Source organism: Schistocerca gregaria, chromosome 2 (genome assembly GCF_023897955.1).
Source record: "Schistocerca gregaria isolate iqSchGreg1 chromosome 2, iqSchGreg1.2, whole genome shotgun sequence".
NCBI lineage: Eukaryota > Metazoa > Arthropoda > Insecta > Orthoptera > Acrididae > Schistocerca > Schistocerca gregaria.
Window position 1 is genome coordinate 1,036,082,893 of NC_064921.1, and position 16,043 is coordinate 1,036,098,935.

At 40.0% G+C, this 16,043-nt stretch overlaps 1 protein-coding gene across 10 annotated transcripts in view; it reads left to right on the forward strand.

Moving 5' to 3' along the window:
- LOC126335556 (E3 ubiquitin-protein ligase RBBP6) overlaps positions 1 to 16,043 on the forward strand; it is a 356,043-nt gene that overhangs the window by 123,018 nt on the left and 216,982 nt on the right. For all 10 annotated transcript variants that reach the window (XM_049998961.1, XM_049998967.1, XM_049998969.1 and 7 more), the window contains one exon: positions 8,185 to 8,520. In XM_049998961.1, the coding sequence (XP_049854918.1) occupies positions 8,185 to 8,520 (336 nt within the window). The remainder of the gene's footprint in view (positions 1 to 8,184; positions 8,521 to 16,043) is intronic.

Here is a 16,043-nt window from a genome sequence, read left to right on the forward strand (position 1 = left end):
ATGGCGATAGGATCGTAATGCTGAACTAGCACATTCCCCTTTCTGATAATACAGTTTCACTAAAAGTGTCTTTTCAGGTAAGGCCAACATGCTGCGACTGCTGGCGCATCTAATTCTCTCTCTCATTACAGCTCGTTTTATACATGATTGCCATGTGCAGTCACTGACGTTTTGCTGTCCAGTGCCATCTGCTGGACATTTTGCGAACTTGCCCGCCCCCCCCCCCCCCCCCCCCCAAAGCATGTGTCTCGATTTTTACCCCTCTATCTACATTATTCCGTGGTTTTCAAATTTATACTGACTTTTTGATCACCCAGTAGAATGGCAAGTCATTAATATAAATTGAGTTTCAGTCTGTAGCATTGTTAAAAATGGATTGCATAGCAATGAATGCCCACAAAAGGTCAAAAGTCATACCTGCAGATTTTGTACTCATTGAATTGGTCGGGAAAAGCCAAGTAATGTCTAGAAACAGGTTAATTCAGCGACAAATTCAGTTTACTGGTGGGGAAATGCTGCTGCTATTCAACAGTACAAACTGTCTTGAAAACTTAAGTACTACCAGACAGAGAAACCAAAGGGGGTTTTACAACGAAAAGGTGTCGGAAGTTTTTGCAAAAGCAGAGAGTCCTGCCAATAAGTTCACAATCAGCACTTTCTTTAAGTCCTTCAAGAACTAAGGTTTTGTTCATCTTCACTCATGTAGCATGAAAACATTTTATATTAGTGCAGCTAATCATTTAAAAGAAAGAAAAAAATGCATCTTGCCAAAAATAGAAGTTAGATTTTCTGGTCCCTACTCATAGTCCTGCTACTGCAGTTCACAGATTCTTTTATCTCAGCCAACCAATGTTTTGACCACTCCTCTTTTCTGCTTGAGATGGCAACTGAAATTTCTGAGAGACGGTATGACCACCTAAGCCAGCTCTCTCTCTCTCTCTCTCTCTCTCTCTCTCTCTCTCTCTCTCTCTCTCTCTCTCTCTCACACACACACACACACACACACACACACACACACACACACACACACAAATGGAAAATGCTGCTCATATGCACATGATTTCATCCTCCGACAGCTCAAGTAACACTGTGAGCAACAGCAGCAGTGCATGTGATGGGAGTGACAACTGGGTAAGGGTAAGGAGAGGATGGGGTGGGCAGCTGGGGTGTGCACAGGTACCTGGTGAAGAGAAGGGTCTTGCATCCAGCAGGATCTCCAGTCTCTCCTTAAATCCTTAGGTCCATCTCTCTGCTCACCCTTATCACTTCCCGCACTCCTACCTTTTACATGCTTCCTCCAGTCCATAAACCCAACCACCAAGGACGCCCCATTGTGGCCAGTTACTGTGCCCTCGCTGAGAGAATCTCTGCTCTCATAGACCAACACCTTCAGCCTGTTACAAAGAACCTATCCTCCTATATAAAAGATACCAACCATTTCCTACAGCGACTCTCCACAGTTACTGTCCCTTTACCACACAGTACCCTGATTGTTGCTTTACATGCCACCTTTCTTTACACTGGCATACCTAATGCTCATGGCTTTACTGCTGTTGAGCACAACCATTCAGAATGTCCGACATATTCCAAACCAATAACCTTCTTCCTAGTCGCCATATCCAACCATATACTCACCCACAATTACTTCTCCTTTGAAAGCATCACCTACAAACAAATCTGGGGTATGGCTATGGACACCCCCAGGACACCATCCTATGCCAACCTATACATGGACCATGAGGAATCCTTCCTAAAAACACAGAATCCTAAACCCCCCACCTGGTTCAGATTCACTGATATCTTTGTAATCTGGATCAAGGCTGAGGACACCCTATCCACATTCATCCAGAACCTCAACAGCTTCTCGCCCATTTGCTTCACCTAGCTCTACTCCACCCAACAAACCACCTTCCTAGGCATTGACCTCCACCTCAAAGATGGCTACATCAGTACCTCTGCCCATATCAAACCTACTAACCACATGCAATACCTTCAATTTGACAGCTGCCACCTGTTCCATACAACCTAGCCACCCAGGGCCATCACATAGGCAATGACGAGTAGTACGTGTCAAAATATACCAGGCCTTCACAGACCATAATTATCCTACCAACCTTGTACAAAAACAAATCTTCCATGCTTTATCTTTCCAGTCTCCCCTCCCACAACATCGCAAAGTCTCACCATTTTGATTACCTCACATTATGGTCTAAAATGACAAATGTCCTGCCCACTATCCTTCCGACCCCTCCCACAGTGGTATTCCGCTGTCCACTGAACCTACACAATTTACTCATCCATCCCTATACAACCCCTGTTCCCAATGCCTTGCCTCATGGCTCATATCCCTTTAATAGACCTAGATGCAAGACATGTCCCATACATCCTCCAATCACCACCACCTGCTCCAACCGGTCACAAACATCACCTATCCCATCAAACGCAGGGCTACCTTTGAAACCAATCATGTAATCTACAAGCTAAGCTGCAACCACTGTGCTGCAGTCTGTGTGGGCATGACAACAAACTGTCTGGCCGCATGAAAGGCCACCAACAAACTGTGGCCAAGAAACAAGTGGACAACCCTGTTGCTGAGCATGGTGCCCAATACAACATCCTTCATTTCAATGACTGCTTCAGAGCCTGTGGCATATGGATCCTTCCCATCAACATCAGCTTTTCTGAATTGTGCGGGTGGGAACTCTCTCTGCAACATATCCTATGTTCCCGTAACCCTCCTGGCCTCAGCCTACATTAGTTACTTTTCTCACCCATGCAGTCCCTTCGCACGCAGTCTTTTTTGCTTCTCTCTTTTCCGATAGCCCCCACCTCTCCCCTGTCCTATGTCTAAACTCATGACTGCACCTAGCTGCCGTACCTTCTCTCTCCACCTCATCGTTGAATGTCCCCAGCAGCACTTCACTGTCCCCCTACACCTACCCGGCTACCCCTCCACCTTCCCATCCCAGCCTCCTCCTAATCCCTACCCAGTTGCCACTCCCACCATGCACTGCTGCTGTTGCTCGTAGCGTGACTTCAGCTGCCAGAGGCTAAAGTGGTGTGTGTGTGTGCATGTGTGTGCACGCGCACTCACATCTGTCGTCTATTTTTGACAAAGACCTTGTTGGCCAAAAGCTTAATTGTGAGAGTCTTTTTGTTGTGCCTATCTGCGACTCAGCATCTCCGCTATATAGTGAGTAACAACTTTCATTTTTGTAATTTTAACATTAAATCGCTGTGAGATACACAACATCCTCCCCACACAGGTGCCCATTTAAGTGCTGCATGATTTCATAGCCGGTATTTGTGCCTTAGGTGATTTTTTGTTTTGTCTACAGAAGGCTGGCTCACGTGTTCATACACCCTCACAGAAATTCCAGTTACTATCTCAAGCAGAAAAGAGGAATGGTCAAAACATTGATTGTCTGTACTAATATAATCTGTGAGCAACAGTCACAGAACTATGAGTAGGGACTGGAAAATGTAGCATCTATTTGTGGCAAAATTCACATCAGTTATTTTTTGTTGTTGTTGTTGTTGTTTGTGAATTATGGTGCATTAATATAAAATGTTGTAATGCTACATGAGTGAAGATGAACAAAGCCTTAGTTCTTGAAAATGAACTTAGAAAAAGATAATATTTAAATTATCCCTACTGATACGTATATTGTTGGTTATAAAAATATGGTACTTCAGTGATGCCACCAGTGTTACTCTTAACACGCGAGCGTGTGCGTGCGCGTGCGTGTGTGTGTGGGCAGATGTGGATTCTGACGACAATCTATTGGTTATGACCTGTAGATTAAAACTGAAGAAACTGCAAAAAGGTGGGAACTTAAGGAGATGGGACCTGGATAAACTGAAAGAACCAGAGGTTATACAGTGTTTCGGGGAGAGCATAAGGGAACAATTGACAGGAATGGGGGAAAGAAATACAGTAGAAGAAGAATGGGTAGCTTTGAGGGATGAAGTAGTGAAGGCAGGAGAGGATCAAGTAGGTAAAAAGACGAGGGCTAGTAGAAATCCTTGGGTAACAGAAGAAATATTGAATTTAATTGGTGAAAGGAGAAAATATAAAAATGCAGTAAATGAAGCAGGCAAAAAGGAATACAAATGTCTCAAAACTGAGATCGACAGGAAGTGCAAAATGGCTAAGCAGGGATGGCTAGAGGACAAATGTAAGGATGTAGAGGGTTATCTCACTAGGAGTATAATAGATACTGCCTACAGGAAAATTAAAGAGATCTTTGGAGATAAGAGAACATGTAGATGAAGATGAACTGGGAGATATGATATTGCGTGCAGAGTTTGACAGAGAACTGAAAGACCTGGGTCGAAACATGGCCCCCGGAGTAGACAACATTCCATTGGAACTACTGATGGCCTTGGGAGAGCCAGTCGTGACAAAATTCTACCATCTGGTGAGCAAGATGTATGAAACAGGCGAAATACCCTCAGACTTCAAGAAGAATATAATAATTCCAATCCCAAAGAAAGCAGGTGTTGACAGATGTGGAAATTACCGAACAATCAGTTTAATAAGCCACAGCTGCAAAATACTAACACGAATTCTTTACAGACGAATGGAAAAACTAGTAGAAGCCAACCTCGGGGAAGATCAGTTTGGATTTCGTAGAAACACTGGAACACGTGAGGCAATACTTTCTAGCATTTGTAGACTTAGAGAAAGCTTTTGACAATGTTGACTGGAATACTCTCTTTCAAATTCTGATGGTGGCAGGGGTAAAATACAGGAAGCGACAGGCTATTTACAATTTGTACAGAAACCAGATGGCAGTTATAAAAGTCGAGGGGCATGAAAGGGAAGCAGTGGTTGGGATGGGAGTGAGACAGGGTTGTAGCCTCTCCCCTATGTTATTCAATCTGTATATTGAGCAAGCAGTGAAGAAAACAAAAGAAAAATTCGGAGTAGGTATTAAAATCCATGGAGAAGAAATAAAAACTTTGAGGTTCGCCGATGACATTGTAATTCTGTCAGAGACAGCAAAGGACTTGGAAGAGCAGTTGAACGGTATGGGTAGTGTCTTCAAAGGAGGATACAAGATTAACATCAACAAAAGCAAAACGAGGATAATGGAATGTAGTCGAATTAAGTCTGGTGAAGCTGAAGGAATTAGATTAGGAAATGAGACACTTAAAGTAGTAAAGGAGTTTTGCTATTTGGGGAGCAAAATAACTGATGATGGTTGAAGTAGAGAGGATATAAAATGTAGACTGGCAATGGCAAGGAAAGCGTTTCTGAAGAAGAGAAATTTGTTAACATCGAGTATAGATTTAAGTATCAGGAAGTCTTTTCTGAAAGTATTTGTATGGAGTGTAGCCATGTATTGAAGTGAAACATGGACGATAAATAGTTTGGACAAGAAGAGAAGCTTTCGAAATGTGGTGCTACAGAAGAATGCTGAAGATTAGATGGGTAGATCATATAACTAATGAGGAAGTATTCAATAGGATTGGGTAGAAGAGAAGTTTGTGGCACAACTTGACCAGAAGAAGGGATCGGTTGGTAGGACATGTTCTGAGGCATCAAGGGATCACCAATTTAGCATTGGAGGGCAGTGTGGAGGGTAAAAATCGTAGAGGGAGACCAAGAGATGAATACACTAAGCAGATTCAGAAGGATGTAGGTTGCAGTAGGTACTGGGAGATGAAGAAGCTTGCACAGGATACAGTAGCATGGAGAGCTGCATTAAACCAGTCTCAGGAGTGAAGGCCACAACAACAACACCACCACCAACAACAACAATAGGAGAACACATTCATAATTGATCTGCAGAAGCAAATGCATTAGTTGAAAAGCAAAAATCAAATTTTCCATACTAGAAGAGAGAAAAAAGTGTGGAACTTAAATGTCAAAAAGGTGTCCTCTCCAGGAATTGATACCTTCTTAAGTCTCTGGGGTTTAACACAGTGCCAGTGGTAGCCACAATGAATCTCGCAAGCTGCATACACCTGTTGCTTCAGTGTTGTGCGGCACTTGAAATAAAGTATGTGCGGATGTGTGTGTGTGTGTGTGTGTGTGTGTGTGTGTGTGTGTGTGTGTGTGTGTGTGTGTGTGTGTGTGCGTGTGTGCGCGCGCGCGCGAATGAATGTACACCTGTCCATTTTTTCCCCTAAGGGAAGTCTTTCCGCTCCCGGGATTGGAATTACTCCTTACCCTCTCCCGAAGAAGCAACCATCGGTTGCGAAAGCTAGTAATTCTGTGTGTGTGTTTGTGTGTTTTGTTCATGTGCCTGTCTGCCGGCGCTTTCCCGCTTGGTAAGTCTTGGAATCTTTGTTTTTAATATATTTTTCCCATGTGGAAGTTTCTTTCTATTTTATTTACAAAGTATATAAATAAATAAATTAAAAAATTAATAAAATTTTAAAATATAAAAAAATGACATACATTTTTATAAAGCCATTCCCATGCCTGACGCATCACCCAACAGACAAATGCGCTGTGTACAGCAGGGTGGTGTGGTTTGCTGCGCCAAACCACTTTTGTCGGTTTAGCATGGTGTGGCCAGTGTGGATGCAGCTTAATACAAAAGAAACTCATTGCTCAAACTAGCAACTGTGCAACCTTCTTGTAGATTTGGGAATAGTACACTGCTTCAAGCATGTAGCAGCATGGATCAAGGTGCGACACTCAGCAGCTGGTCACATTTGTAGCTATGAACATGGTTACTTTTCTCCATGCAGTGAGATTCTTTAAGTAAACTTGTGATTACTGCTGGTGGCCCTGCAGTTAAATTGTTAACTAAGGAGTGTAAATATGACGAACAGGACAGTGTGTTTAATAAAGAGTGGGAGAAGCCTTTCCTTTTTGTAGAGAGGAATGGTAAAACTGTCATAATTAAAGGAAAAATTTCAAGGGCAAAGCAGGATTATGACTACGTTTACCAAGCAAGCAGATTTAACAATTGAAGCTGGTTTCATCTTGTCTTTTAATAGAAGCCTTACAGTGAAGTGGTGTTTGTAAACATCAAAGAGTTGCCCCAACTGTTTCTATTTTAGACCCTGAAAATATGGAACTACAAAAACTTGTTGAGAAAATGTCTGCTTCTCAACATACAATAAAGGCAAGTTTCTTCTATTAGTGATGATTTGTAAATATCTTGAGAGGGAGGGGGGAGTGATTGAATGCCCAGCAATGTGTATAACTTTGGATGAGTCTACAGATATCCAAGATAAAATGCAACTTGCCATTTTTGTAAGATAGAATGACTTGGAGGTGGTAGGAGAGCTCTTACATGTTGTTAAATTGAAGGATATTACTTGAGGTGTGACATTAAAGAATCCCTGGTTGATATTCTCATAAATATTAAGAGCCAACTGAGAAGATTCAGTATTTTTACCCTAGGTGCACCACCTGAGACAGGTAAAAACCAAGGCCTTCAGGGCTTTTAAATACTGGAACTTCATACCCTGAATTCCAAATGTCCACTGAATTATACCTAGTTATTTTCAATATCCACACATTATACAGGCAATGCTAAAAACTGTGAGCTACATTCACTCAAATGCCAAAACACACTGTCAGTTCAAATCTTTAATAGAAGAAATCAGCAATGATGTTCTTCCTGATGATGTGTCTTGTTACTGTTTCAGTTTAATGGCTATCAGTACGTAAGGTTCTATGCAGATTTTTCCAGTACTGGATCCAGTCAAGCAATTTCTGCAGGAAAAAGAAACATCTTCCCCTCAGGTTGATTAGCCACAGTGGCTGTTAAATATGGCTCTCTCTCTCTCTCTCTCTCTCTCTCTCTCTCTCTCTCTCTCTCTCTCTCTCTCTCTTCTCTTTTTTTACTTAACACGCATATGGGCGCTTTTCCCACATCTTTGTAAATCTTTTAACATTTGTTTATAGGGAAATTGGAAAAATGTATACTTCGTGCATAGTTGTTTAATGAATTAGTAATTCTTGTGTTTCACACTCATAAGCACCACCACAAACCAGAAAGAAGGCACCAGGAAACAAAAAGAAATCTGCTTTGTGTAAGTTGCATTTTCAGATGTAATTGGAGAGACTGAAAGGGGAGTCCTAACATGTGAACTGGATTTAATTCCACAGTTGCTGTTGCTTTATTTCTGCTTTTCTCATCCATCCTCAATTCCTTTTTCCATTCTTACTGAGTCAGATTTATTCTAATAAGTACCTGTGATCTTGTTTTAATGTAGAATCTACAATGGAAGATGCGGCTCCACAGACAGTAACAGGGGCATTGATAGTTGTCCAAACTTGTGAGGCAACCAGCACAATACCTGTGCTCGGGGCAACAACGCAGGAATCGTCTACTTCAGCAGAGCAACGAACACATTCAGTGAGAGAGCCCATCGTACATACAGAGACAACACAACCGTTAGCCCGCCCAGAGATTCCAATACAGCGACCAATCACAACCACATCAGTGACAGGAGCAGTGACTGCAGAAAGCAGGCATCGTTCAGCTTCAGTACAGCCTTCTGTAACCCCAGTTACATCACTTGAAGGACAGCAGTCTTGTGTCCATGATGGTAAGTGTCAGTTGAGTTTCTTGCGAAATGTTAAATACATTAGAAAAAGGAGCAAAGGTCTGTGATTTTGGAAAACACTGGAATCAAACTATGGAGGTGTTACAGTTACGTGAATTTTCATTGTGTTTTCCTGCAGATATTGTCTATGCAGTAGGTTCTAATGTGCTGTTTTTATATCCATTTGGAGAGAGTAGTTATTATCAAATGGAAACAATTATGACTGATACTAACTTTAGAGGGTAGTGTTCCTCAGACAACTTTATTTGCAACTTATTTGTTTTTACTCTCTTTTTCATGTGGTGTTAGTAGTACAACACAAATTCTGCCCAGAAGTTAATAATTTTCACTGTTACATCTTTTGTACAGGGTGATTATATTGGAAGTGGTACATGTGGGCATTGTAATTTTATCCTTCCCCTTAAATGACCAGATCTGTTCATCAAATAGGGACCATTCCTAAGGATTCCAACACTGTTGTTTTTGTCATTCCAGTTGGGTCTATATATTTTCATTTTTGATGGTTTGCTTGCATCTGAGCTGTCACACTGCAAATGAATGCACACCAATGAACCCTTTCAACTGTGAAGCCAAAAGGCTATAGGTGAAAGCATTAGTTGTCTGTAGAACTGTGATAAGCTGAGACATTGCTATAGAAATGTATACAAAATCACATTACTGGATCGATTGAGGTATCGCTTATCACAGGGGGCAGAAGGAAAAACTCGGGTGAAGTTATTCTAGGAGATACAACCATAAGCAATTGGTTAGACAACCAACTCGAGATGGGAACATATTAGATATATTAGCGACAAACAGACCTGATCTTTTTGAGGAAGTTATTCTAGAAGGAAAAAGGTATTAGTGACCATAATGTCGTTGTGGCTTCTATGTCAGTGGGGGGGGGGGGGGGGGGGGGGGGGGGGGGAACAGCGTAGAGTTTTCTTGTTTGGGAAAGCAAATAAAAGTGTCATTAAAGAATATCTTCATAGGCAGCTCCTACCATTCAACGCAGGAGACAAAGATATTGAGCATCTTTGGTCGGAATGTAAAGGTATTGTCCACCATGTGCTAGAGAAGTATGTGCGTAGCAAAAATGTAGGGGACGGAAAGGATCCACCTTGCTACGACAAATATATTAGGAAGTTGCTGAGAAAGAGAATTTTGCACAGTCGTTTTAAATGTAGTCACTGCCCCCCCCCCCCCCGACAAACACAAATTATGTGAAAGGAAAGCAGATGTCAAAACGTCAATGAGAGATTCTTTTAATGAATTTGAAAGCAATATTTTATCTGCAGATTCTAAAAATAACCCCAAAAAATTTTGGTCGTATGTAAAATCAATTAATGTTATAAATAATTCAATACCTTCTCTTGTTGAGAATAGGGGTAATGTAACTGATGATAATAAACAGAAGGCTGAAATTCTAAACGTAGCTTTCAAAAACTTGTTTACGGTAGAGGAATGCAGCACCATTCCCCTTTCAATTATCGAACAAAGGCAAGGATGGCTGACATAGTGTTTAGTGTATCTGGGACTGTAAAACAGTTAAGATCCTTAGATGCCAAAAAGGCATCTGGCCCAGACGGTGTCCCCGTAAGATTTTATGTTGACTATGCTACAAACATACCACCATTCTTACCCATCATCTATCACAGATCATTGGAACAGTGGAAAGTTCCACTTAGATAATATTGTGGGGAAGGTGAAACAGACTGTGACAAACCCACTAAAGAGACAGCCTAAATTACTCTTGTTCATCCTCTGCTGGAATACTCAAGATCTATTTACAATATTTCAATCACCAACTTTCTCTTCCGAATGCATAAATATTTTGTTGACACCCACCTATGTATAGAGAAATGATAATCATAACAGAAATCAGAGCTCGTACGGAAAGATATAGATGTTCCTTTTTCCCACGTACCATTCGAGAGTGGAATGGTCGAGAAGTAGTATGAAATGGCTCGATGAACTCTGTGCCAGGCACTTAAGAGTGAATTGCAGTGTAACCATGTTGATGTAGATTTATCTTTTGTCACAGTTTGTCCTGGAAGTTAGCATAGTATTCTCCAGTAATTGTTGGCCCAGTGGGGAGATAATCTACTAACAGAATCCCCTTCACATCCCAGAACACTGATGTCATGACCTTTCCAGCCAAAAGGAATTGTCTTTGCTTTTTTTTGCTGGCGGAGAATCAGCATGTTTTCACTGCTGTACCTGCTCTTTTTGTCTCTGGGATATAGTAGTGCACCCAAGTTTCATCTGGGACCACAAACCGATGCAAAAAGTTTTCTTTGTTTATCCTAAAATGGGCCTAATATTGTTAAGATATGTCCATTCTCGTGCATTTTTGATCTAGCATCAAGCTTCGTGGCACCCATCTTGCAGATAATTTTTTCATTTCTAGTTATTCAGTTAAAATGTGATATACCCATTCAGATAACATCTGGAAAGTGTAAGCCATTTCACACACTTTTAATTGGTGATCCCCCATGACCATTTTGTGCACTTTTGCAATGATTTCTGGAGTAGTGACTTATCTTGGCCAACCACTGCACAGATCTCATTTTAAGTTCTCCCAACCACATTTAAATCCATTTGTCCACTTGGCAACAGTTGAATATGAAGGGGCAGAGTTCCCCAGTGTATTCTGGAAATTGGCAAGTGTCCTTTACTTTCATTCCTTCCTTATGAAGTACTTACACACTGCTTGAATCTCTCTTTTTTTCCATCTCCGCAAATCACTATGTGGGAACAACAACAGAACCACGTCACTACCACATCTGTCTTCCAATAGCACTGACGTGGCACGTGTTTACAGACAATAGTCCCGTGAATATCACGTGAACCAACTCATTGTGCTAGTGCTGCCCTCTTGTGGTGATCCCGAGAACTTTTCAAACCACCCTTGTATTTTATAAATGTGCTTAATTTTAATTGACATTGGTAAATTCGGCTGTGAGTAAAGTGAAATTGGCTGCTTACCTCAGGGGCAGAGGAATAGGTAGCATGGCTACTGTAGGATTGAAGAATATGAGAAGGGGAATGTTTTATTGTTTGCCCTCTAGTTTGGACAACTTGCTGGTTTGTGTACCTCATATTGATAAGCTGCTGTGGCACAAATTTTGACATGCAAGTAACACTAATTCGTGAATGTATATTATAGAGATTGTCATTTCACATGTGCTACATGTTTGTAGACAGGAATATGAAATTAAATTAAGACTCCTCTTATAAAACACAATGACTAGAAGAAAAATCACAATCAAGACATTTAGTAATTGTTTGTGGTCGTGTCTCATATTGCACACAGTAATGTACTTAAATATAATTACTGTTACGTATCAATTGACCATCCATTCAGACAGGCGACACATCATCATTTGGTCAGCCAGTTACAGTTTCACGACTTTGAGGTCACTGAGGGTGGCTGCAATCAGAAACAGATAACGGCTGACGAAATGTTTTGAGTAGTGCAGACTTTTAATTGTCACTATTTCAGGGCCTCCACCAATCCATAACATACTAATTTAAATAAATAACAGCCCAAGCGGGGAAAAATTACCACATTTGTTACTATGTACCAGTTTAAACATAAACATTAGATTTAATTTTGTTGCCATATGGTACTGTATTCCCAGAATGCTCCTGATATTTTTATTTACCTATATGTTTAAACTATGTTGTGAAGTATGTAAATGTGTTTCTAAATACATCAATTAAAATATTATGTAGTAGAAATTTTCATTTTATTTACGGTTTGTCATTTTGGTCATACTCTTGAACCTTTTAATAGATCATATCATTAACCAGTTTGCAGTGTCAAGAAACAGTTCTAATTTGCAGTAAAACATAAATGCACTTTTTATTTCATGCACTTCACTCTGACTATTCAATTGTGTGACGGAACCTTGCATCTTCCTTTCATATCCATAGCAGGAAAATGCCGTATGCTGTCAAGTTACATGACTTTTTCAGATAGTATGGCATCTAGTCTTATTTGGGATGTAGGACCTCTCAGTGAAACTACTTTTGGGTCGTCTTGCTTTCTTTTGTCACTCTGCTCTTGGGACAGCAAAGGTTTAGTATGACCTTGTCAAACTAGGCTAAGACAGGTGTGTTTTTCTAATGCATTATTCTTGATAGAGCATCTCTTCTGTAAGAAAACAGAGCACTCACTATCATTTGGTCAAGTAACTGAAAAATTTTGTGTGGCATATTTTGTTTTGGAGCATATCTGGATCCTGTACAAATCTATCTCTGAATCCACAGGATCTGCACCTCCCATGCATTGATTATAATGTATAATTATTCCGGGGTGAGCCACGTTGATTGATTCCTTCTAGTTCTTGTTGTCATATCTTTGTACTTCAGTCATTGAGTTTATTTCCACAAAATTCCAGAACAGTGTCACAAATCTGTTGTCATGCAAATGTGCAGTAGATAATTTATATTCTTTGTGGAACACATGTTGCCACCCTTCTGGAACTCTTCATTTTCTTCACACAGTCACATCCCTTTAGTCAGTTGAATCGGAGAGTATCTAAGGCTAGATCTCTTTCTGCTAGCTCCATTTGCAAATCTAAAGTATAGAACCAGTTGTCAAAAATATTTTACAGTTTTTGTTCTCAAGTATTACAACAGATAATATATATATATAATATCTCTCTCTCTCTCTCTCTCTCTCTCTCTCTCTCTCTCTCTCTCTCTCGTCTTGTGATGTTCAGTGACACTCTTTAAATGGTGTAATCTAGTCATCAAAGATACTTTGAACAGATAGTGTGTTTGCCTCCTCAATAATAATGTTCCATATTTTGCTTCCATGAAACATATAAAAATACTCTTTTGGACAGCGTATATGAGAAGGTATATAAAGTATACCAGTTCATGACATGGATAGTTCTTTCTGACATTTTTTCCAACTACGTGAAAGTTTAGGACACTTATTTGACTTGGGAGCACTCCTTTATTCTGCAACAACTATGACATTTCAGTGCAATACATTGTTTTCATCTCATTCTTCTTCTTCCTCTACTATTAGCCCTTCTTCATCATTGTCATCAGTCTCATAATCCACTAATAAGTTCAAATATTTGATCGAGCACTCTCATTCTCTTAGTCATCTGCAGATCAGTGTCATCTTAATCCAAATTGTCACTTCCTTTAGGAGTATGCTTAATTGGTGAGAACATCTAGCCCTATAGAAGCACAGAGCTGGAAGAGATGCCCATCTCAAATTGAAAGTAATAAACAGCATTGTACTGAATCTACCCACATTGGAAAACAGCAACAAGATCATAGTTTTGCCACAAGGCAGCAAGCACTATTGATGAATTATTTGTCATTCAGTACCAAATACATGAGAGCATACTCCATTCTTCCATTTAGCATCATTTTACATACGTTATAAATGCAATTCCTTTAGATATGTGTGAAGTTGCAGAAATAATTCACTCTTCTAGCTGCTTCTGCATTTTTTATATACTTCTGCATTTGTTTATATAAAGTCAACTTGCCAGAAATGATAATTTTTTATTGTTCTACAAACATAACAACAGTAATTACCAGCTAATCCCATGCAGCCAGACTGTGAATGATTTTCTTGACTTTATTCATAATTCTTGGACATGTGGTCAACATGTGCTTCTAAGTTAACTGCATAGACGATCTCCAAAAATGTAGAAGCGGCTAAGGAATGCTGGAAAACATAAGAAATTATGATTATTCATAAATTTACGATTTGTTGCCAAATAACAGCACCATGCAATAGAAGGTTTAGTGTTATGGGTGAATATTGTCTCCACCCATCTCTACTTCATTCATCATAAGAACAAACCAGATGTAAAAAAACACAAGCGTGATGCTTGGTAAGCAGCTGTAGCTCTCTTACACAGGTGGTGCTCAGCACTTGGAAGTAGGTCCAACTTATGTATTAGGTATCTTATTACTATGTCATTGTAAATGAAACTATTAAGACCTTAGGATGTATTAACAGTCATCAATGTTATTCTTAATCATACTCTAGCTACGTAATTTTTATTTAAAAAATTGTGTTAAGTCAGTCTCCATAAATACTACCGTACGTATGCTCTGTCTTGTCCCACTTTGTACTGAAACACATGGGTGGAACACGGTTAATGGCGAGAAACAAGTTGTTCGTAATGATTTTCACAAGCTTATAGAGAAAAATCAGCTCTGACGTTTTTCGAGTGTGGCATATTTGGTAGCGTCCTTTGCATTCTCTTGCCCTCATCCTCTCCTCCCATAATTTTCTACACCATTTCCACTGGAATTAACAACAACACATCATGTATAGGGGGTGCCTTTCTTCAACGAGTAGAGCCACCATAGGCGATGTATTGCTATACTCTGTTCATCATGAGATTAAAGTTCATGTAAACATTACACTACGTATTCCTCCCCATTTGCTGGAACCTCATTTAGTTTCTTTCCGAGTGGAGCTAAAGCCAAGCTGTCTCGAGTACAGTGAAGTAAGATAAAGATGATACATTTTATCCAGTGCGTTACTCGTACATCGACTCTGCGGTGATACGGGACAACAGCTTTATTGGTGCATTTAACTTGGACAGCACTGGCCAGGCGACATGAAAAGCTGCAGTGAAGACATACAAAGAGATGAGCAGAGAATAATATAGCTTTGAAGGTCATTAATTGTTAAACTCAAGAAAATTATATGGGGCAAAACTCAAGCGATACGCTCTTTAGGTGACCTGTCGGAAAACATAACATGCCCTCGATCGTAGCTGACATAGTATTGTATTTAAAAACAAGAGTAATGAAAATTTCTGACGTTAACTAGGGTAATTTTTCTGGATAAGGTATGGGTGGGGTAAAAGTGCACTGCTGCTTTCCTATGAAGATAAATATCAAAGCCACTGAAGGTATTACAGTCTGCTGCCTGGTAATCTCTGAACTCCTTCCAAATCAGAGTCCGAGGAATACATTTCCGAATTGCTACATTGATAACGAGGCCATTACGAACAAAATCCCAAGCCACAAAGAAGTCCACATTTCCTCCTCCTCTTTTATGATGTGTTGTTCTGCATTTCGCCATCGTTTGGCAGTGACATGTCACAAAGCTTCATGCATTAGTTCTAGTATGCTTGGCAGCTTAAATGTCTTGTTATTTCTTGAAACAAATCCCTTAACTTGGATCTAGAGCAGCTCTAGTGGGTTCAGATAGCAGTAGCACAGTGACAACTGTAAAAATGCATCATTTCTTACTGTGTTCGACGTCGTAAAAATAATTGTTTTCATGTTTCTATGACGCTTACAACTCTGGCTCGTGTGAGACCTCATCTGTCCCCTGAAACAATGAGCATATTCCAATGAGGAGTATTTGATTTTTCATTTTTCTTCAAAAAAAAAAAAATCAATCCTTAAGAATTTATATTTGCAATGAAAACAACAATTTTGTGTGGAATATGTAATTAGAAATTACTAGACATGGATTTTTCTTGAAAAAATGATGGTTAAGTATGTATTAATTAACAGATGCTTGA